Source organism: Bubalus kerabau, chromosome 22, assembly GCF_029407905.1.
Source record: "Bubalus kerabau isolate K-KA32 ecotype Philippines breed swamp buffalo chromosome 22, PCC_UOA_SB_1v2, whole genome shotgun sequence".
Taxonomy (NCBI): Eukaryota; Metazoa; Chordata; class Mammalia; order Artiodactyla; family Bovidae; genus Bubalus; species Bubalus kerabau.
In genome coordinates, this window is record NC_073645.1 from 44,675,812 (window position 1) to 44,699,461 (window position 23,650).

Genomic DNA, 23,650 nt, shown 5'->3' on the forward strand with positions numbered 1-23,650 from the left:
TATATTACCAAGAAGTACCCAGTCAGCAGGACATGCTGTGGGCTGTTGCACCCTTTTAGATGAGTGTGTACCTTTGATGACATGATCTGGGCTCACAGCAAACTCTCAGGAAAGGCTTCTTCTCTCCGGACTGTGGAGCCCCTCAGATCCCACTGTCCTGATCCCAGGCATAGGAACTAGACCAACCTTGATTCTACCGACCTTCTTTGTAATCCTGCTCTGTTTCCCCTGCAGACTGGTGGTACCCCACAACTAATTATGGTAAGCATCACTTGGATACTATCAGGGTTCAGTATCTAAATCTTGGGTTAAGGCTCTGTGTTCACCACCTCATTCAACGTTGGGGATTCCCTTTACTCATCAGATCTGTGGATAACCTTCACCTATCCCTTAGAGAATGTATTCGTTTGGCTCGTTTGGCTTGCTAGTGGTAGAATTTCAGCTGACACTCACTTAAGCCGGACGAGGATCCAGTTACTTTCATGTCTAAGACGTTTAGTCATAGTTCTGTCTTCAGGTACAGCTGGATCCAGAGGTTCCAGGACTAGCTGTCTTCGCCACTTTTTATACCTCTGCTTTTTTATGTGTTTGGGCTTCACTCTAACTTTCCTTCCTGTCATGGGGGCAGGGGTCAGCCCAAGTCTACATCCCAACAGGAAGAAAGAGTCCCTTTTCTAGACCTTCCGCTGACAAGTCCTGGAGAGACTGCGAGCAGCCTGCTGGCAATAGGTGCCATTCCCCCAATCATCTCCATGTGCTCTGGTGATAGGCTGTGGTTCCGTGATTTATTTTATATCCAGGCTAAGTTTTGTATTTGAAAACAACATGGAGTTCAGTGGAAAACAAGCCTTCAGAACAATTTCGGGTCAAGTGAGGTACAGACCCAAGTCGGGTGAGCAGCAGAAAGAGGCAAATTGGGGGTGCTGGGAAGCTGTGTCTGGTTAGCTTCCCAGCCCCCCCAAGGATGCATGGGCTTCTGTCCATCTCAGGGGTCATTAGGGATGGAGGACGTGGGCACCCTCCCCCTCTGGCATCCCAAGGCTGAGCTCTGCACCTGAATTCCAGGAGTTGTGGGGAACCAATCAGAGAATGTGCATAGCTCAGCATACAGACATGGTTCCCTGACACAATCCCTGGTGGGTCAGCCATGATGGCCAGACTTCAGTCAAGAGCTCCCGATAAGGAACAAGAACTAGACTCAGTCTCTTTCCTTGGAAGATGTCAAAATCTCACTCAGACATCAGGACTCCTTCCTTCAGGAGACAAAGAGAGTGACTTTTCCTGTCTCCTTCCAGGAACCGAATCGGGTTTGGCCCTGAGGCTGGTGAACGGAGGTGACAGGTGTCAGGGCCGGGTGGAGGTCCTGTACCGAGGCTCCTGGGGCACCGTGTGTGACGACAGCTGGGACACCAACGACGCCAACGTGGTCTGCAGGCAGCTGGGCTGTGGCTCGGCCATTTCAGCCCCAGGAGGTGCCCGGTTCGGTCAGGGCTCAGGGCCCATTGTCCTGGATGACGTGGGCTGCTCAGGCTATGAGACCTACCTGTGGAGCTGCTCCCACAGCCCCTGGAACACACACAATTGTGGACACAGCGAGGATGCCAGCGTCATCTGCTCAGGTGGGTCTCAAATAAGCTGGGTGCCCTTCTCTGGAGGTGGTTTTTTGCTTACATTCTGATCCCCTTGCAAAGCACTCTCTACATTTCCCTTTCCCTTGAAATCCTCTTAGTGCTTTGCTTATTCAGTATATTAGCTTTTGTCTGACCCCTGGGCATGTAGATTGAGAATTACAAAAACGAAAGAAACCAAACGGAAAGTGACATTTCGCTCCATGCCCCAGTGCAAACCAGAAGCAAAGAGCGCATGTCTGCCAGGAGTTCTCTGAGCAGAGATCATGGGCTGGGGCTGCCAGTGGCCCCGGTTCTGCCCCCTGAGCCCTGGACCATGGCCCCTGCAAGGAACCGGGAAGCACGGTCTAGACACCAGAACTGCTGTGAGCAGGGCAGTGGCCCCTGTGTGACCTGCCAGGCACCGCCTCGTCATCCCCTAAGGTCGAGCCTGAGAGATCACACACGGGACTTGAACTGGAGCTGGGACCCTGTCTCACTCCTCAGTGGATCCATAAAAGCTGTGAGCCCGGCAACTGACTCTGGATCCCCTGTGTCATCAAGACACAGAGTCAATCACCTTGACTTTGGAAATAAGGATTGCTAGTCTGCCGGGACCTCTCAGCAGAGCATCTTTGGAGGGTTGAGGATGGCAGAGGCCCCGCTCTCCATGGCAGAGCAGGTGCACGCACTGACCCCTCACCTGGTCTGCATCTTAGTATCACCCCCATTACGCCTGTGGAGCCCCTTCTGTACTATGTGTCTGACCTGCCCTCTTTCTCTCTTTCCCAGCTGCCCAGACCCAGCCCACGGTTGTGCCAGGTGAGTCCTGCTGCCTCTTGACCCCAGGATGTCCTCTCCCCAGCAGTCAGCCCCATGGCCCCCAGCCAGCAGCCCCAGGAGGCAACTGAGGAGGTTTTCTACCTCTCAGTACCTGCCCTGGTCACTCTAGAGCACGTAAATGGTTCCAGATGAGCCATAAGACAGGCATCCTCTGGACTGGCTCAAGATTTCAGGACTTCGTGGCTACACAGTGTCTCCCAGAGCTTGGGTGACAGGGTGGTCTGTCCTGGGGTCATTTCTGCTTGAACGTATTCTCAGGACCGAGAGTTCTGTGTATGGAGAGGACAGAGCTTTTTCCTGTCCTCCACCCCAGGTGGAGTCTAGGTGATGCTATCACCAAGAAGTACCCAGTCAGCAGGGCATGCTGACGGCTCTATGTGCTGTGCCACCTCATTAGATGAGTGTGTGCCTTTGATGACATGATCTGGGCTCACAGCAAACTCTCAGAAAAGGCTTCTTCTCCCCAGACCGTGGAGTCCCTCAGATCCCACTGTCCTGTTCCTGGTCATAGGAACGAGACCTACCTTGATTCTACTGAGCTTCATTGTAATCCTGCTGTTTCCCCTCCAGAATGGTGGTATCCGACAACTAGTTATGGTAGGCGTCACTTGGATGCTGCCGAACTCTCAGGGTTCAGTGTCTAAATCTTGGCTTAAAGCTCTGTGTTCGCCACCTCATTCTATGTCAGGGATTCTGTCTACTCATCAGAACTGTGGATAACCTTCTCCTACCCGTTAGAGAATGTATTAGTCAGGCTGTTTCAGTTTCCATGTGGTAAGATTTCAACTGACGCTCAAGCTGGACTAGGACCTAGTAACTTTCATGTCTAAGACATTTAGTCATAGTTCTGTCTTCAGGTACAGCTGGATCCAGAGGTTCCAGGACTATCTGTCTCAACCACTTTTCAGACCTCCGATTTTTATGTGTTTGGGCTTCACTCTAACTTTCCTTCCTGTCATGGGGGCAGGGGTCAGCTCCAAGTCTACATCCCAACAGGAAGAAAGAGCCTCTTTGTTCTAGACCTTCAGCTGACAAGTCCTGGAGAGCCTGGCAGACTCAGGTTCTGCCTCCTGAGTCCTGGACCGTGGCTCCTCCAAGGAACTGGGAAGCACGGTCTGGGCACCAGGTCTGCTGTGAGCAGGGCAGTGGCCCCTGTGTGACCCGCCAGGCACCGCCTCGTCATCCCCTAAGGCCGAGCCTGACAGATCACACACGGGACTTGACCTGGAGCTGGAGCCCTGTCTCTGCCTCAGTGGACCTATAAAAGCTGTGAGGCTGACGATTGGCTCCGGGTCCACTGTGTCATCAAGACATAGAGTCAATTACCTTGATATTGGAAATAAGAGATGCTGGTCTGTTGGGACTTCTCAGGAGGAGCCTCTTTGGAGGGTTGAGGATGGCAGAGGGCCCCCCACCCATCCATGGCGGAGCACGTGCATGGACTGACCCCTCAGCTGCTCTGAACTTAGCATCCCCCCCTTAGCCCACGTGAAGACCCTTCTGTGCACTGTGTCTGACCTGTGTTCTCTCTCCCCCAGCTACCGAGACCCAGACCACGGTTGTGCCAGGTGAGTCCTGCTGCCTTTTGACTCCAGGATGTCCCCTCCCCCACCGTCACCCCCAGGATTCAAGCTTAAAAAAAAAAGATTCAAGCTACACTTTGTGTGTAAAAGTACCTGAATACGTACTGAGTGGAAAAGTCTTCAGAATACCCTTGGGCTGATGGAGTGGGTTCCCACATAGGGGTGAATGGCCGAACCTGGCACCCTGGTGGGAATGGGTAGCTAGTGTAAGTGGTCTCCAGCTGCAGAAGGTCATTATATCCCGGAGGTCTGGGATGTAAGCTGTGGGCTTCCCACCTGCATCCTGAGACAGGATTCAGTGCCTGAATTGCCGAATTTGGGAATGCCATCAAGGAACCTGCAGAGCTAGTCCACAGTGCAGTCGAGGTTTCTATCACACAGCCATCAGAGATAAAGAGTGAGGACCACGCTCAGTCAAGTCCTTATGGACTCACTGCCTAGACCTCGGCAGCCTTTTCCTGGAAGAATTCTGAATCTCAGTCCTAGTGCCTTTTCCTTCAGGAGAAACAAGATGGTGACTTTTCCTGTCTCCTTCCAGGAACAGAATCGGGTTTGGCCCTGAGGCTGGTGAATGGAGAACACAGGTGTCAGGGCCGGGTGGAGGTCCTGTACCGAGGCTCCTGGGGCACCGTGTGTGACGACAGCTGGGACACCAACGACGCCAACGTGGTCTGCAGGCAGCTGGGCTGTGGCTCGGCCATTTCGGCCCCAGGAGGTGCCCGGTTTGGTCAGGGCTCAGGGCCCATTGTCCTGGACGACGTGGGGTGCTCAGGGCATGAGACCTACCTGTGGAGCTGCTCCCACAGCCCCTGGAACACACACAACTGTGGACACAGCGAGGATGCCAGCGTCATCTGCTCAGGTAGGTTTCCATGACCGCCATTTTAGTGAGTGATTTTCTCCCAACAAGAGCTCTTCTTTGCACTGTGGTCCAATCACACTGAGCTTCCATGGAAGATGGGCTATTTCTCTTCCTCTATCATGGATAGGTGTCAGGTGGATTTCATGTATCCACTGCAGCCCCTTCTGTATTGGGCCCCCAGAGCAGGGGTGTGATTACAGGTTGTAAGAGCAAATTCCCCTCAGACTGTTTTCATTTGTGGAGACTGATGTTCTGAGCTTGATGTTTCATATTCAGTTCTCCTGGACAAAACCCAGGTCGCCCTTTTCAGGCCATGGAGGGACCAGGCACTCAGCATCTCAGTCTCAGCGACCTGATGGGTTTCTTGCATTGAGCCTGGGTGATGAGGTTGATCATGCTTCCTCTTTCTTGCAGTTGCACAGATCAACTCCTCAACTCCAGGTGAGTTCCAGCAGCCCCACTCAGTGAGACTCCTCTCTGGGATTCCACTTCTCACGTTTATAAAAGAACACCCTCTTCCTAGGGAGTCATTTCCCTCCAAGGACTCTGGAGGCTGTCCAGTGACCGACCAGTGGAATCCCCAAGACCAGGGCTGTCACTCAGCTGTCTCTGGAGGGACCTCTGGCCCCCTGCCACCTCCTGCTGCCAGTGCCTGGTCAGAGCTACTATGAGGGGAGACAGGATTAGGTCCTCTGATCATTTCTTTGAAAATAAGTGTCCCAGTCATGCCATGCACACTGACCACTTAGAACTATGACCAAGTAGCAGACTCGCAAATATCTATCAGTTAAAAAATTTCTTCAGGTTGAAAGCAATTCCCCAAATTATCTTTTCCCACAGTGATAATACCTACTCCTGAATCAGGTGGGAAATTCTATGTACTTAGCCCACGTGGCCAGTAATACTGTAGGTGGGAATAGTCAAGTTTCTGAGAAATCTTTATTAGGACAAGGATTTCCTTTCTCCATCAAAATGATGATGATGGAATTTAACAATTTTCAGCAGCCTCCTAAAATCACTTGTTTTTCGCTCTAGGTTGGCAGCCACCACAAACCACAACCACTCTGAGTAAGTAACACAATTTTCCACCTGCCCCACAGGCCTTGGGTTTCCTCTCCCCAGGCTTGGCTGCTGGTCTCCGGGCTGCAGTCAGGGTGCTCACTCTCCAATGAGTCCACCTCTCCTGACTGTATGCCACGTGATTACCCCAGCTGATGTCCCAACCCCAGGAGGGCTGGGCCTCTCTCCAGGCTCTTCTCTGTCCTTTACTAGTCTGACCAGGATGAGATTCCTACGTCTAGTCAGTCTCTAGATGATGCTGACCACCTGTTTCTGTCCAACTCCTTGCCTGGGACACTAGTCGGGGGTCAGCACAGACTGGATGGACCCTGCTTCACCGCCGAGCTTGGTGTGTCACCCGCAAAGGCTCCCAACAGCCTGCTTCTGAGTTGCCACTGAACCACCGCTCCCTACCCCACCCTGCTTCCAGATTTTTCCTCTGCATGCTCAGGCTTCCCTCCTCCCCACCGGGCTCCCTACAGCAGCAGCAGCTTCAGCCCGCCCCTCCCCATGATCCATTCTCTCAGTGATGCTCGTCTTCAGCCAATGGCCAGATTAATCCCTCACATCGAGGAGGGGACATCAAGTTTGTATGAGTGAAATTGCCCAGATATTTGCTGTTGTTTGTGAAGAATGATATGCGAGATTGGTGTTTCCTATTCAGCTCCCTGGTGCAACTCCTAGGCCGCCCTTTTCTGGCCACGAAGGGGCCGGGCACTCAGCATCCCTCTCAGGAAACTGATGGCTTCACTGCAGCCCATTGTGGATGCTGAAGCTGATCATGCTACCTCTTTTCTTGCAGCACCAGGAATCAACTTCTCCACTCCAGGTGAGCCCCGGCAGCCCCACCCAGCCAGGTTTGTCTCTGGCATTCCACCCTCTCAGGTTTCCAGAAGGAGAAGAGCAGACTCTACCTGGGGAGTCATTTCTCTCCGAGGACTCGAATCGGTTCAGTGACCAGCCGAGTCCCCAGGACCAGGACTGTCACTCAGCTGTCCCTGGAGAGACCTCTGGTCCCCTGCCACCTCCTGCTGCCTGTGCCTGTTCAGTGAGAGAGAGAGGATTAGGTCCTCTGATCATTTCTATGAAAATAAGGGTCCCACTCATGCCATGCAGAACTGTGGCCATTTCCAAAACAGACGGAGTAGCAGCCTTACAGAGCTTTCTCTGCTAAATGCTCCTTCACATTGAGAGTAACCCCCAAATGATCTTTGCTGCTGCTGCTGCTGCTAAGTCGCTTCAGTCGTGTCCAACTCTGTGCGACCCCATAGACGGCCACCCACCAGGCTCCCCCATCCCTGGGGTTCTGCATGCAAGAACACTGGAGTGGGTTGCCATTTTTAGGGCCCCTTGAAAACATCTGGTGCCAAAATGGGAAGGTGTGCTGCTGTGCATGCCAGTCCTTTTGGCCAGTCTCCGAGTAGGTGGAATGGTCAAGGCACTGAGAAGTTCTGCAGGAGGGAAAAGGACTTCCTGAAGACACTCACCCGGAACACAACCGCTGGTCACAACACCCCCAGAGACCCACCACAATGGGAATGTTCCTCTCTCTCTGCTCTACAGGTTCCTTTTCAAGTTGTGGTGGCTTCTTATCCAGTGCCAGTGGGAACTTTTCCAGCCCATCCTACCCAGGACACTACCCCAACAACGCCGACTGTGTCTGGGAAATACAAGTGAACCCCGGCTACCTCATAAACCTGGGCTTCGACACTCTGCAGTAAGTAACCCCCAGGCCACTTGGAGAAGGAGGCGTCTTCCATGGACCACCCAGTGGTTTGGGTTGGGTCCTGGGCCGGGAGGCTTTCTCGTCTTGGGTACCGTGGACGACGTTTCAGGTTTCTCTGATCCCCACCAGGAAGTATCAGACTATATTGGGCAGTCCTTTGATCTGATTAAGGAAGAGCAAGAAGAAGATCTTAGATTCGAGGACATTTCTCATAAAGTTCAAAATAGCTACAAAGTTTATGAGCAGCAGACATCCTGATGTTGACATGAACCCCGTTTTCCATACAGGTTGGAGACACACAGTAGCTGCAGTTATGACTATGTTGAAATCCTTAATGGACCGCTGAGTAGCAATGCCTCAGCGAGGAGAATCTGTCATTACACCAGGGAAATATTCACTTCTTATTCCAACCGATTGACTGTCCGATTTCGGAGTGACGGCAGTGTCCAAAAAACTGGTTTTTCTGCTTGGTATAACTCCTTTCCAAGAGGTGAGTACAAGACATAGTGAAGAGATCTGTACTTCCCAAGGGGATGGGGTTTTGGGGAAGGGGTGGATGCGGATTTGGGGATTAGCAGATGCAAACTACTACATTCAAATGGATAAACATCAAGGTCCCACTGTAGAGAACAGGGAGTTATATTCTGTAACCTGTGATAAACCGTGTGGAAAGAATATGGAAGCGGATGGGGAAAAGAATATATCTAGAAGATGAGGGATCTGAACTCTGTGATGTCAAGAGCCCCTTCCAGGTGGATCGGGTAGCTGTTTATTCACTGATCTGTGTCATTGGGTGGCTTTTGGGATGGGGAAAGAACCAGGGGTTAATTGGCTTTGGGTGTTTGCTGGGGGATGGGGTTCATCACCTCTTACAGTGTGCGTCTTTCAGATGTCAGCTTGAGATTGGTGAACTGGAACTCCTCCCATCCCACATGTGCTGGGCGTGTGGAAATCTACCATGGTGGCCAGTGGGGAACAGTGTGCGATGACAACTGGGACATTCAAGATGCCCAGGTGGTGTGCAGGCAGCTGGGCTGTGGATATGCAGTCTCAGCCCCAGGAAATGCCTACTTTGGCTCTGGCTCTGGTCCCATCACCTTGGATGACGTGGTGTGCTCAGGGGCGGAGTCCAGTCTCTGGCAGTGCCGGAACCGAGGCTGGTTCTACCACAATTGTGGCCACCATGAAGATGCTGGAGTCATTTGCTCAGGTATTGGGTGATGTCATTTGCAGAAGGCCCCTTTCACCTCTGAGCTGCTGGAAACTGGAGCAGGGGAAACTGGAGGCCAGTGACTGATGGTGTCTGTGGCTAGTTCAGGGTGTCGGGGTGGGCAGGAGCTTGTCAGAGTACCCCTTGACTTGTGCACTCGGGAGACCTTGCAGAGGCCACTTCATCTCTGGTCCTTGTGCTGATCACTCAGCTGCTATCCAGCTTACCATTACTCTCCCATTTGCTTTATGGGCTTACCCTTGTGGCTCAGAGGGTAAAGAATTCGCCTAAAAGCAGAAGATGCTGGTTCGATCCCTGGTTTGGGAGGATCCCCTGCAGAAGGAAATGCAACCCACTCCAGTGTTCTTGCCTGAAGAATCCCATGGTCAGAGGAGCCTGGCGGGCTACGGTGTGTGGGGTCCCTAAAGTGCCCGAGATGAGTTAGCAACTAAACAACACCAACTTAGTGCGAAGGCTGATCGTGCTTCCTCTTTCTTGCAGATGTACCGATCAACTCCTCCACTCCAGGTGAGTCCCTGCAGCCCCACCCAGCCAAGTCCTCTCCGGGATTCCACCTCTCAGGTTTCCAATAGAAGAGCAGCCTCCTCCTGAAGAGTCATTTCCCTCCGAGGACTCTGGAGGCTGTTCAGTGACCCGCTGAGTCCTCAGGACCAGGGCTGTCACTCAGCTGTCCCTGGAGGAACCTCTGGTCCCCTGGCACCTCCTGCTGCCTGCGCCTGTTCAGAGCCGCTGTGGGGTGGAGAGGATTATGTCCTGTGATCACTTCTATGAAAATAAGTGTCCCAGTCATGCCAAGCAGGACTGTCACCTTGTAGAACTATGACCGAATAGCAGCCCTACAGAGGTTTATCTCTTAAATAATCCTTCATGTTGAGGGCGATTCCCCAAATGATCTTTATGACACAAGGAAAATATCTGGTTCTAGTATGTTTGGATGTGGTGTGTCTCTAACCCCTTTTGTCTGGTCAGTGTAAATTGGTATAATCAAGGCTCTGAGAAGTCCTGAAGTAAGGAGAACGATTTACTTTCTCCGTCAAACTCTTGAGAATGGAATTAAAAAATGATCCAGCAATATCCTAAAATCACTTGGTTTTCTTTCTAGATTGGCTGTCCCCAACAACTACACCCACTCAGAGTAAGTATCACATTTTCCACCTGCCCCACAGGCCTTGGGTTTCCTCTCCCCAGGCTTGGCTGCTGGTCTCCGGGCTGCAGTCAGGGTGCTCACTCTCCAATGAGTCCACCTCTCCTGACTGTATGCCACGTGATTACCCCAGCTGATGTCCCAACCCCAGGAGGGCTGGGCCTCTCTCCAGGCTCTTCTCTGTCCTTTACTAGTCTGACCAGGATGAGATTCCTACATCTAGTCAGTCTCTAGATGCTGCTGACCACCTGTTTCTGTCCAACTCCTTGCCTGGGACACTAGTCGGGGGTCAGCGCAGACTGGATGGACCCTGCTTCACCGCCGAGCTTGGTGTGTCACCCGCAAAGGCTCCCAACAGCCTGCTTCTGAGTTGCCCCTGAACCACCGCTCCCTACCCCACCCTGCTTCCAGATATTTCCTCTGCATGCTCAGGCTTCCCTCCTCCCCACCGGGCTCCCTACAGCAGCAGCAGCTTCAGCCCGCCCCTCCCCATGATCCATTCTCTCAGTGATGCTCGTCTTCAGCCAATGGCCAGATCAATCCCTCACATCGAGGAGGGGACATCAAGTTTGTATGAGTGAAATTGCCCAGATATTTGCTGTTGTTTGTGAAGAATGATATGCGAGATTGGTGTTTCCTATTCAGCTCCCTGGTGCAACTCCTAGGCCGCCCTTTTCTGGCCACGAAGGGGCCGGGCACTCAGCATCCCTCTCAGGAAACTGATGGCTTCACTGCAGTCCATTGTGGATGCTGAAGCTGATCATGCTACCTCTTTTCTTGCAGCACCAGGAATCAACTTCTCCACTCCAGGTGAGCCCCAGCAGCCCCACCCAGCCAGGTTTGTCTCTGGCATTCCACCCTCTCAGGTTTCCAGAAGGAGAAGAGCAGACTCTACCTGGGGAGTCATTTCTCTCCGAGGACTCGAATCGGTTCAGTGACCAGCCGAGTCCCCAGGACCAGGACTGTCACTCAGCTGTCCCTGGAGAGACCTCTGGTCCCCTGCCACCTCCTGCTGCCTGTGCCTGTTCAGTGAGAGAGAGAGGATTAGGTCCTCTGATCATTTCTATGAAAATAAGGGTCCCACTCATGCCATGCAGAACTGTGGCCATTTCCAAAACAGACGGAGTAGCAGCCTTACAGAGCTTTCTCTGCTAAATGCTCCTTCACATTGAGAGTAACCCCCAAATGATCTTTGCTGCTGCTGCTGCTAAGTCGCTTCAGTCGTGTCCAACTCTGTGCGACCCCATAGACGGCCACCCACCAGGCTCCCCCATCCCTGGGGTTCTGCATGCAAGAACACTGGAGTGGGTTGCCATTTTTAGGGCCCCTTGAAAACATCTGGTGCCAAAATGGGAAGGTGTGCTGCTGTGCATGCCAGTCCTTTTGGCCAGTCTCCGAGTAGGTGGAATGGTCAAGGCACTGAGAAGTTCTGCAGGAGGGAAAAGGACTTCCTGAAGACACTCACCCGGAACACAACCGCTGGTCACAACACCCCCAGAGACCCACCACAATGGGAATGTTCCTCTCTCTCTGCTCTACAGGTTCCTTTTCAAGTTGTGGTGGCTTCTTATCCAGTGCCAGTGGGAACTTTTCCAGCCCATCCTACCCAGGACACTACCCCAACAACGCCGACTGTGTCTGGGAAATACAAGTGAACCCCGGCTACCTCATAAACCTGGGCTTCGACACTCTGCAGTAAGTAACCCCCAGGCCACTTGGAGAAGGAGGCGTCTTCCATGGACCACCCAGTGGTTTGGGTTGGGTCCTGGGCCGGGAGGCTTTCTCGTCTTGGGTACCGTGGACGACGTTTCAGGTTTCTCTGCTCCCCACCAGGAAGTATCAGACTATATTGGGCAGTCCTTTGATCTGATTAAGGAAGAGCAAGAAGAAGATCTTAGATTCGAGGACATTTCTCATAAAGTTCAAAATAGCTACAAAGTTTATGAGCAGCAGACATCCTGATGTTGACATGAACCCCGTTTTCCATACAGGTTGGAGACACACAGTAGCTGCAGTTATGACTATGTTGAAATCCTTAATGGACCGCTGAGTAGCAATGCCTCAGCGAGGAGAATCTGTCATTACACCAGGGAAATATTCACTTCTTATTCCAACCGATTGACTGTCCGATTTCGGAGTGACGGCAGTGTCCAAAAAACTGGTTTTTCTGCTTGGTATAACTCCTTTCCAAGAGGTGAGTACAAGACATAGTGAAGAGATCTGTACTTCCCAAGGGGATGGGGTTTTGGGGAAGGGGTGGATGCGGATTTGGGGATTAGCAGATGCAAACTACTACATTCAAATGGATAAACATCAAGGTCCCACTGTAGAGAACAGGGAGCTATATTCTGTAACCTGTGATAAACCGTGTGGAAAGAATATGGAAGCGGATGGGGAAAAGAATATATCTAGAAGATGAGGGATCTGAACTCTGTGATGTCAAGAGCCCCTTCCAGGTGGATCGGGTAGCTGTTTATTCACTGATCTGTGTCATTGGGTGGCTTTTGGGATGGGGAAAGAACCAGGGGTTAATTGGCTTTGGGTGTTTGCTGGGGGATGGGGTTCATCACCTCTTACAGCGTGCGTCTTTCAGATGTCAGCTTGAGATTGGTGAACTGGAACTCCTCCCATCCCACATGTGCTGGGCGTGTGGAAATCTACCATGGTGGCCAGTGGGGAACAGTGTGCGATGACAACTGGGACATTCAAGATGCCCAGGTGGTGTGCAGGCAGCTGGGCTGTGGATATGCAGTCTCAGCCCCAGGAAATGCCTACTTTGGCTCTGGCTCTGGTCCCATCACCTTGGATGACGTGGTGTGCTCAGGGGCGGAGTCCAATCTCTGGCAGTGCCGGAACCGAGGCTGGTTCTACCACAATTGTGGCCACCATGAAGATGCTGGAGTCATTTGCTCAGGTATTGGGTGATGTCATTTGCAGAAGGCCCCTTTCACCTGTGAGCTGCTGGAAACTGGAGCAGGGGAAACTGGAGGCCAGTGACTGATGGTGTCTGTGGCTAGTTCAGGGTGTGGGGGTGGGCAGGAGCTTGTCAGAGTACCCCTTGACTTGTGCACTTGGGAGACCTTGCAGAGGCCACTTCATCTCTGGTCCTTGTGCTGATCACTCAGCTGCTATCCAGCTTACCATTACTCTCCCATTTGCTTTATGGGCTTACCTTGTGGCTCAGAGGGTAAAGAATTCACCTAAAAGCAGAAGATGCTGGTTCGATCCCTGGTTTGGGAGGATCCCCTGCAGAAGGAAATGCAACCCACTCTAGTGTTCTTGCCTGAAGAATCCCATGGTCAGAGGAGCCTGGCGGGCTATGGTGTGTGGGGTCCCTAAAGTGCCCGAGATGAGTTAGCAACTAAACAACACCAACTTAGTGCGAAGGCTGATCATGCTTCCTCTTTCTTGCGGATGTACTGATCAACTCCTCCACTCCAGGTGAGTCCCTGCAGCCCCACCCAGCCAAGTCCTCTCCGGGATTCCACCTCTCAGGTTTCCAATAGAAGAGCAGCCTCCTCCTGAAGAGTCATTTCCCTCCGAGGACTCTGGAGGCTGTTCAGTGACCCGCTGAGTCCTCAGGACCAGGGCTGTCACTCAGCTGTCCCTGGAGGAACCTCTGGTCCCCTGGCACCTCCTGCTGCCTGCGCCTGTTCAGAGCCGCTGTGGGGTGGAGAGGATTATGTCCTGTGATCACTTCTATGAAAATAAGTGTCCCAGTCATGCCAAGCAGGACTGTCACCTTGTAGAACTATGACCGAATAGCAGCCCTACAGAGGTTTATCTCTTAAATAATCCTTCATGTTGAGGGCGATTCCCCAAATGATCTTTATGACACAAGGAAAATATCTGGTTCTAGTATGTTTGGATGTGGTGTGTCTCTAACCCCTTTTGTCTGGTCAGTGTAAATTGGTATAATCAAGGCTCTGAGAAGTCCTGAAGTAAGGAGAACGATTTACTTTCTCCGTCAAACTCTTGAGAATGGAATTAAAAAATGATCCAGCAATATCCTAAAATCACTTGGTTTTCTTTCTAGATTGGCTGTCCCCAACAACTACACCCACTCAGAGTAAGTATCACATTTTCCACCTGCCCCACAGGCCTTGGGTTTCCTCTCCCCAGGCTTGGCTGCTGGTCTCCAGGCTGTAGTCACGGCGCTCACTCTCCAATGAGTTGACCGCTCCTGACTTTCCTGCCACGTGGCGTCTCTGTGGCTGATGTCCCAACCCCAGGAGGGCTGGGCCTCTCTCCAGGCTCTTCTTTGTCTTTTAATCACCTGACCATCCTAAGATTTGGGTCTCTGGTCAATGTCTAGGTGAAGTCTCCCACTGTGTAGGTCCCGCCCCACGTCTGGGACACTAGTCCCAGATCAGTGCAGCCTGGATGGAGCCTGGCATGTAATCAACAAAAGTTCCCAATAGCCTGCTTTTGAGTGGGTGCTGAACCGCCGCTCACTGCCCCCACCCTGCCCCAGATGTCTCCTCTGCATCCCCAGCCTCCCCTCCTCACCACCTTGTCTCCTACATCAGCAGCAGCAGCTTCAGGCTGCCCCTCCCCCTGACCCATTCTCTGCAGTGCTCTAGAGTATCTTCATCAAATGCCAAGGTCTGTCCCGGCCTCGAGGCTGGAATCCTCAGCACCGTCTGGCCCCAGATCCTCAGTGCTCGGGATAATCTCTAGGGCTTGCAAATTCTTTCCCATTGTGGAGTTGATTCCTGCCATCCTTCCCATCCCTGCTCCATCCACACAGGGGGTCCCCAGTTATGCCATCTACTCTCATACCTAGGTTCCTTCACACATGCTGTTCCCTCTGCCTAGAGCACACTTCTGACCTTTTGGCCTCACCTCCCTGTGTACCCATCCCCTTTCCCTCCTCAGTCTGGATCAGGAGCCAAATCTCCCAGCTCTTAGCACCTCCTGGGCTCTGCTCCATCACAGTCCCATCCCTGGAGGCTGGGATTTGCTCTTTTCCATCCTCTTCTTTAGGCTGTGAGCTCCCAGAGGGTAAGTCCCGCATCTGGCATCTCGCTGGGAACTTGGGGTTAGCATTTTTCCAGCGCAGAGCTGACAAGGACTCAGCAGCTGAACCAAGGGTGCCAGGAAACTGATCATTATCTTTTCTGTTTGTCAACAGATCCTGTTTACAACGTCACCGGCCCAGCCGGTAAGTTCTGAGCCCCACTGACCAGTCCCCCTTCCCTTCTCCTTGATGAGTGACACTGGGGAGGGACGAGGAGAACAGTGAGGAGATGGCTTCCCTAGGTACGGCCTCCCTGCAGGGGCACCGCCCCGACCCTCAGTAGGTAGTCCAGGTGTAGGCACCTCCCGGTGGATTTCCCCCATGTGACTGTATGGTGTACACTGTGGGTCATCGGCATTTCTCCCTTTGTCCCAACAGCCTGCGGAGGCTTCCTGACCCAGTTTTCAGGGAACTTTTCCAGCCCATTCTACCCTAGGAACTATCCGAACAATGCCAAGTGTGTGTGGGACATTGAAGTTCAAAACAACTACCGAGTGACTGTGGCCTTCAGAGATGTCCAGTAAGTGCGTGTGTGGCGGGGAGGGCTGTGTGGTGAGCCCCTTGCAGACATTCTAGGAGGAGAGAAATGGCACTTCAGGAGAGATATTTGCCCCACTGCCCTTTTTTTTCTATGGGTTCCATTTTCGACCGAGCCTAGAAGCAGCCGTGGAGGGGACGCCAGGATCAAGGTCCTGTGTCAAGTTGCAGGTCCGTCACTACTTTGCTGTGTGACCTCAGGAAATCATTTAACTCTCCTGAGCCTCAAAAGAGGAGAATATAATATCCGCTCCCCTCCCCTCCTGGTTCCTGGGAAAGTCACAGGAGAAATAAATGAAAATACTCGGGCAGTGTTACCCAATGCGAGGGATTATTGTTAGAAGTAGTGGTAGCACAAAGAATCCTATCAACCACACTAGTTTTTCTGAACTCTTTTCTCTCTGCTCCCTCTTTCTTGGGGGAGTGGTTTCGGGCAGAAGAGGAATAATTCCTGTGGCAGAGCTTAGGTTATCTGTTCCTCATCCAATGAAGGGTGGGAATCCTTGTTTTAAGCAGAGGAGACAACATCAGAACCACCAGGATATATGATTGGCTCAAGGGGCAGGGGTGACCACACTGAGACACCAGTAGCTTGGAGAGTCCTGGAAAGGGGGTACCATCATTTTTTCTCTAACAGTCACCACTGAACAAAGTAGTTTTTTTTTTTTCTTGATTTCTGCTTGCGGTGGCCTGGGAGTTTCTGCCTTGGAAATTCGTGTGGAGTTTTGCAAAAGATATGATGTTATTTTAACCTCTTCATCATTACTGTTCATTTGGGGGATTGTACTTAAAGCTCATGAAATTCTACAGAGGAAGACTGACCGTGGCTAGTTCTGAGCCAGCATCTTAATAACAATGACCACCGTTTGTGGCATCTTAGGAAGCATTTTTCCACTGTTAGAGCCTCCTGATAGCTCTCTTCAGTACACTTGCATTGGGAGATTTCACCTTTATAAATAAGAAATCTGAGCCGCAGAGAGGTTATCTCATTTGCCCAGTATTTACTTGTTCAATTATTTGTTTCTGTCACTATAAATTCATGGATTTTAAGAAAAAAATTCTATGGGAAACTGGGGTCTTTTTCATCAAAGAAGAAGTCAAAGGTGGGATGTCATTCTTTATTACATACTGCGAAGGGCTGTCAAGAGAGGAGCTGTAGATTTCATATGCATGACCCCAAAAGGCAGGACTAAGACCGATGTATGGAAGTCATGGGAGGATGAACCTCCACTGGATTTAAGAAAGTCTGACAAACTGGTCGTTACCAGTGGGGAGAGGGGTTGAGGGAGGGGCGCTCGGGGTAGGGGATGAAAAGGGACAAACCATGATGTAGAAAACAAGCTACAAGGCTCTATGCTTTCAATACAGCCCAGGGAGGATAGCCAATATCTTTTAAATAAGTATATATGGAGTATAGCCTTTAAACATTGTAATCACTGTATTTACACCCATAACCTGTGTAATATTGTACATTGACTCTACTCTGGTAAAAAATGAAAGTCTATTTCTTTAGATTATTAATTTTGTCAGAGTTTCTGGCTTAGAGGTGTAACGCCTCTGACCGCTGGCATCAAATCCTGGTTGAAAGTGAAGCCAGACCATGTGTTCCATCTCTGCAGGCTGGAAGGCGGCTGTAACTATGATTACATTGAAGTGTACGACGGCCCCCACCACAGTTCCCCGCTGCTCGCCCGGGTTTGTGACGGGGCAAGGGGCTCCTTTACCTCATCGTCCAACTTCATTTCCATCCGCTTCATCAGCGACATCTCCATCACCAAAAGAGGTTTCTCAGCCGAATACTTCTCCATTCTTTCCAATGGAAACACGAGTAAGTCCCCGCCCATCCGGGGTGACACCTCTGAGCGCCTTCGGTGGCTCAGCCATCCCAGGGCTGTGGAAGGAGAAACGAGAGCCGCCCCGTCAGGCCACCAAGGCTTGGTGTGGGGCAGAAGGGGGCCAAGAGCAAAGGGTCTGGGGACTCTGGCTGCCCAGGACTGGCCGATGGGGGGTGGTTTGGCCTTTCTATGGACAGCAGAGATGAAGTAGAAGGGGCGAGAGGATGCTGTCACCAGACAGTGAGATGTCAGTGCCAAGGGCAGAGGGGACCACCTGGCTTGAGACCTTGTGGCCTTCCCAGAGTGTGGGACACTGAGACCATGTCCTGAGACCTAGCACATTCGGCTGATTCCTGAAAGTGGTCTGAGCTGCTCTCTCAGCCACATCCTGCAGAGGATGGTAGCCATGGTTGGATCTGTTAAATGGACTGATGTACAGATTGACCAGGGGCTGGGCAAGGAGATGTGCTGGATATCTTTGTAGTCAGGATTTTAAGCACTGACCTGCCCTTAGCTGCAGGACCTATGCTAAGTCCATAGCTAAGGATGTTGATTTCCCAACATCCCTGCAAGTTGCCCCAAGTGTTACTCTGTGTGTGTTAGTCACTCAGTTGTGTCTGACTCTTTGCAATGCCATGGACTGTAGCTCATCAGACTCCTCTGTCCATGGAATTCTCCAGGCAAGAATACTGGAGCGGGTTGCCATTCCCTTCTCCAGGGGATCTTTCCCACTCAGTGATCGAACCTGGGTCTTCTGCATTGTGGGCAGATTCTTCACCATTTGAGCCACCAGCAAAGCCCAAGTGCTATCCTACTAAAAGGATAAATGGCAACCTGGCAGAAACATTTTGTTGTTTTACATCTTGCCTCCATTTCTCCATCAGAGGAATCCTAGTCCCTGTGCCCTCATAGGGGTCTCAGGAGAATGAAACTGACTTGAGCCCCAGGGCATCTGGAGGGGGGGTGGTGAGCTGTGTCCACAGGAAGACCATGGGCCAGCCATCTCAGTCTTTTTCTGGGGGCTTAGCGGGGGTGCGCTGACTGACTGCACTGTCTGCCTTTGGCCCCCAGAGCTGCTTTGCCTGCAAAATCACATGGAAGCCAGAGTGAGGACGAGCTACCTCCAATCCCTGGGCTACTCTGTCAGGGACCTTGCCATTCCCGGCTCGGACACAATCTACCAGTGTCAGCCCCAGATTACGTCGAGCCTGGTGACGTTCGTGATCCCCTACTCCAGCTGCGGCACCACCCAGCAGGTAACCCGGAGCTTCCCCCCACCTCCTGCCAAGCAAGCTTTCTTAGCGAAGGATGCTATGCTTTGGGAATCCTGGGGACCCAGAAAATATGACTGTGGTATAACCAGAACATAATCTGGGTGAGGATATAAATGTGTTCCTTGGTGTCATGACTTGGCTCCAGCCACGTTCAAACAGAAAAAGGAAGGAAGGTCAGCGGGGAGTTTTTTCCCACAGTGTCCACCAGAGAGGGTGCCTGGCAGGCTGCCATCAGGTCAGCAAGAACAGTAGCAACTCCCAGGGGCTGTTTCAGGTTTTGAAGGTCCTAGAGCTTATATAGGTTGAGGTTGGGGTGGGTGAGAGGGACGGGTGCCTCCTTCGTGGAAAGAACGCAAGCATATCTTACTTTTAGAAATCTTACAGAAACGCATGGTGGTGCCAGCACACTGCTGACCCCTGGGAGGACCTGTGCATGGGGTTGGGGTGGGGATAGGGGTGCTAAAGCCTAAACTTAATTGTTTTTTAGTTGCTCAGTCATGTCCAACTCTTTTGCAACCCCATGGCCTGTAGCCCACCAGGCTCCTCTGTCCATGGGATTCTCCAGGCAAAAATACTGGAGTGGGTTGCCATTTCCTTCTCTGGGGGATCTTCCTCATCCAAGCATCAAACCCAGACAGATGCTTTTTACCACTGAGCTGCCAGGGAAGCCCTCAAGCTTATTGGCTTCACAATACATCTGCCTCTGCAGGTCTCACATTGAGCTGTCACCACCTAGGGTCATCAGCTGTCTTGGCTGACCTGGGGCTTGGCCAATTTTAGTGAGAAATCCTATGTCCCGGGAAACTCCTCGATCCTGTCACCCTACAAGTGACAGACCCTGAGATCAGTCCCTGTCAAACTCCCCGAGTCCCCCAGCAACAAGATGCAACGAGCCTTCCCTCATTGTCATCGCACTTAAAAAGCAGGGAGACTGGGCTTCCAGGAGTCAAGCAGGTTGCCCAAGACTCCTTAGCCAGGTAGGTAGGGGCAGGGCTGACGTCAGACTCTGAGAATCTCAAAAATGTGGCGCTGAGTGAAAGAAGGCAGACACGCCAGATCCCCTGCCCTGTGATTCCATTTCTGCGAAGCTTAGAAGTGGAGAGTCAGCGTGTGATGGGCCAGCCTGGTGGGGGAGATGCCTGCAAAGGCAGAAGGAGCTCTGGGATTATGAGAACGTCGCGCCTCTTACTGCCATCAGTACGGGGCTGCTGGCACTCTGAGAGTTGTAGCATTTAACTTCATGCAATTTAGTTCAAACTCTCCATTCTAGATCTGAATTTTTGAGTGCCACCTAAGTAACCACTTCCAGATCTTGTCTGTCAGGGAACAGTTCAGTTCAGTTCAGTCACTCAGTCGTGTCCGACTCTTGGCAACCCCATGAACCGCAGCACGCCAGGCCTCCCTGTCCATCACCAACTCCCGGAGTCCTCCCAAACCCATGTCCATTGAGTTGGTGATGCCATCCAACCATCTCATCCTCTGTGTCCCCTTCCCCTCCCACCTTCAATCTTTCCCAGCATCAGGGTCTTTTCAAGTGAGTCAGTTCTTCACATCAGGTGGCCAACGTACTGTAGTTTCAGCTTCAGCATCAGTCATCCAATGAACACCCAGGGCTGATCTCCTTTAGGATGGACTGGTAGGATCTCCTTGCAGTCCAAGGGGCTCTCAAGAGTCTTCTCCAACACCACAGTTCAAAAGCATCAACTCTTTGGTGTTCAGCTTTCTTTATAGTCCAACTCTCACATCCATACATGACCACTGGAAAAACCATAGCCTTGACTAGATGGACCTTTGTTGACAAAGTAATGTCTCTGCTTTTTAATATGCTGTTTAGGTTGGTCATAACTTTTCTTCCAAGGAGTAAGCGTCTTTTAATTTCATGGCTGCAGTCACCATCTGCAGTGATTTTGGAGCCCCAAGAAATAAAGTCAGCCACTGTTTCCACTGTTTCCCCATCTATTTCCCATGAAGTGATGAGACCAGATGCCATGATCTCAGTTTTCTGAATGTTGAGCTTAAAGCCAACTTTTTCACTCTCCTCTTTCACTTTCATCAAGAGGCTCTTTAGTTCTTCTTCACTTTCTGCCATAAGGGTGGTGTCATCTGCCTATCTGAGGTTATTATATTTCTCCCAGCAATCTTGATTCCAGCTTGTGCTTCGTCCAGCTCAGCGTTTCTCGTGATGTCAGCAAACAGACACAGAGCAAATATTTTTATTAGGTTTGTTGTTGTTTAGTCGCTGGATCGTGTCTGATTCTTTGGGGACCCCATGGACTGTAGCCCCCCAGGCTCCTCTGTCCATGGGATTTCCCAGGCAAGAATACTGGAGTGCTACTCTAGGGGATCTTCTTGACCCAGGGATCCAACCTGGGTCTCCAGCATTCACAGGCGTATTCTGTACCACTGAGCCACCTAGGAAGTTTTTTTATTAGGTTTAGGTCTGCAGCAAATATACAGCACGGAGTGCTCAAATGTGTGCAGTGTGTGTGACACACATGATCAGAGGGTTTGTCAGTCACCAAGGACATTCTGCCCATTTGCTGTGTGCCAGGCAAGGGGCCACAAGGGCGCAGTGCCTCATCTGTTCCAGTCACAGGGAACAGTGACAGAGGCAGGGGATGCTTGATTAGCTAACCAGATGAGCCTGTGAGTGGCGGACGGGTGCCTGGGCCCGAGGGTCTGCAGTCACCACTGTGGTCATCCAGCTCCCATCGGATCTCCTTCTGGGAGGATCTGAGTGGGTCATGGAGGCATAAGTGCAGAGAAGATGAGTCATGCCCTGCAAATGCTCTAGTCCACCTGGCTTTTACATTTCGCAGATCAGTCATATTGGATTCTGGTTTGTCCTGAGTTTAGTCAGTGGGAGTCAGTCCACCACAGGCAACCACCCCTCCTGGCTCCAAATGTACAGCCTGGAGCCTCTGATGTCTGGGCTAGTTCATCTGTGTTCCTTCATTTCTGTTAGGAGATGCCAAAGCCACAGGGCAGGCCTGGTCTTCTAACCTGGATAGTTGTGGGCCACATAGGTTAATTCTTATTCCTCTGCTTATTTAAATACCTGTATCCTCTACAAACCATGCCTCCGGGGCAGGCCCACATTTCATTCATCTTTGCCACGGCCTAGACCCCTTGGTGCAGAGCCTAAGCCTTTATAATCAGATTACTAACGGCTAGTTTGTGTGCCAGACACGGAACTCTGAGTTTCAATGAGACTTTCAAAATTCTTGAGACAAACTTTATTCCCATTTAATCAAGAGGAAACAGAGGCTTACAGAGGTTAAACCACTTGCTCAAGGCCACATGGTCACGAATGGCAGAGCTGAGATTCAAAGACAGGATAGTGTGATCCATAGCTGGAACTTTCTGCATTTCTTCCAGGTACCCTGTTTAGCTGGTGTTGGGCAAATGTAGAGGCCAGGACAGCCTCCCCACCCATCCCACGCCTTGCAGTGTGGGCTTGCGTGCTCAGTCACTTCAGTAATGTTCGACTCTTTGCGACCCCTTAGACTGCAGCCCACCAGGCTCTTCTGTCCATGGGATTTCTCAGGCAAAAATACTGGAGTAGGTTGCCATGCTGTCATCCAGGGTATCTTCCCAACCCAGGGATCGAACCCACCTCTCTTGCATCTCCTGAATTGGCAGGTGGGTTCCTTACCCCTAGTGCCACCTGGGCAGATGTCTAATAATGAATTTTAAAATCAGAACGGCTTCTTATGATCAAGAACTAAACCCGCATGCCACGTGGCTTGGTGTGCGTTCAGAATCTAGCTTGACCATGGAAACCAGAGACAAATGTGGATTCAAAAACACTTTCATGTGAATGTACAAGTTGAAGACACTTCAGTTCATCTTTGAAGAAGTAACAAGATGGCAACATTTATGTGATTTATTGTGCTAATCACTGGCACTCCAATATAAAGTTCCCCATTTTTTAAAAGAAAATATAAATACAGCATACTTCCCATAGAGGCTTCCCTGGTAGCTCAGGCGGTAAAGAATCTTCCTGTAATGTAGGAGACCAGGGTTTAATCCCTGGGTCCAGAAGATCTCTTGGAGAAGGGAATGGTTACTCACTTCAGTATTCTTGCCCGGAGAACCCCACAGACAAGAGAAGCCTGGTGAACTATAGTCCACATGGTCTCAAAGAGTCAGACACAACTGAGCGAGTAACACTTCCCATGGAGGCCTGGAAGGCATAGAGCCCCTTCTAGGTTCTTCTCCAGACCTGAGGCCAAAGTGCAAGCTCTGGCATCCCCTGCAGCCCAGAGCCTCCCTCTGACAGGAGAAAAGGGAAACCAAGGTCAGAGAAGAGGCAAGGTTCCCCCAGCGGCAAAACCACTTTCAAAGTGAAAGTGACATCGTTCAGTCGTGTCCGACTCTTTGCAACCCCATGGACTGTAGCCCACCAGGCTCCTCCATCCATGGACTTTTCCAGGCAAGAGTACTGGAGTGGGCTGCCATTTCCTTCCCCACTAAAACCACTTTCAGTTCAGTTCAGTCGCTCAGTTGTGTCCGACTGTTTGCGACCCCATGAATCGCAGCACGCCAGGCCTCCCTGTCCATCACCAACTCCCAGAGTTCACTCAGACTCATGTCCATCGAGTCAGTGATGCCATCCAGCCATCTCATCCTCTGTCGTCCCCTTCTCCTCCTGCCCCCAATCCCTCCCAGCATCAGAGTCTTTTCCAATGAGTCAACTCTTCGCATGAGATGGCCAAAGTACTGGAGTTTCAGCTTCAACATCATTCCCTCCAAAGAAATCCCAGGGCTGATCTCCTCCAGAATGGACTGGTTGGACCTCCTTGCAGTCCAAGGGACTCTCAAGAGTCTTCTCCAACACCACAGTTCAAAAGCATCAATTCTTTGGCGCTCAACCTTCTTCACAGTCCAACTCTCACATCCATACATGACCACTGGAAAAACCATAGC

At 51.4% G+C, this 23,650-nt stretch overlaps 1 protein-coding gene across 1 annotated transcript in view; it reads left to right on the forward strand.

The window, feature by feature from the left end:
- The window catches only part of DMBT1 (deleted in malignant brain tumors 1), a 45,681-nt gene that overhangs the window by 16,564 nt on the left and 5,467 nt on the right, over positions 1-23,650 (forward strand). The window contains exons 16-34 of the mRNA XM_055560327.1: positions 1,263-1,619; positions 2,400-2,429; positions 3,021-3,041; positions 3,825-3,839; positions 4,572-4,895; positions 5,310-5,336; positions 6,757-6,783; positions 7,518-7,671; positions 7,968-8,170; positions 8,570-8,890; positions 9,392-9,418; positions 10,014-10,046; positions 11,597-11,750; positions 12,047-12,249; positions 12,649-12,969; positions 15,190-15,219; positions 15,454-15,595; positions 17,232-17,440; positions 18,519-18,703. Of these exons, the coding sequence (XP_055416302.1) occupies positions 1,263-1,619; positions 2,400-2,429; positions 3,021-3,041; positions 3,825-3,839; positions 4,572-4,895; positions 5,310-5,336; positions 6,757-6,783; positions 7,518-7,671; positions 7,968-8,170; positions 8,570-8,890; positions 9,392-9,418; positions 10,014-10,046; positions 11,597-11,750; positions 12,047-12,249; positions 12,649-12,969; positions 15,190-15,219; positions 15,454-15,595; positions 17,232-17,440; positions 18,519-18,703 (2,783 nt within the window). The remainder of the gene's footprint in view (positions 1-1,262; positions 1,620-2,399; positions 2,430-3,020; positions 3,042-3,824; positions 3,840-4,571; positions 4,896-5,309; positions 5,337-6,756; positions 6,784-7,517; positions 7,672-7,967; positions 8,171-8,569; positions 8,891-9,391; positions 9,419-10,013; positions 10,047-11,596; positions 11,751-12,046; positions 12,250-12,648; positions 12,970-15,189; positions 15,220-15,453; positions 15,596-17,231; positions 17,441-18,518; positions 18,704-23,650) is intronic.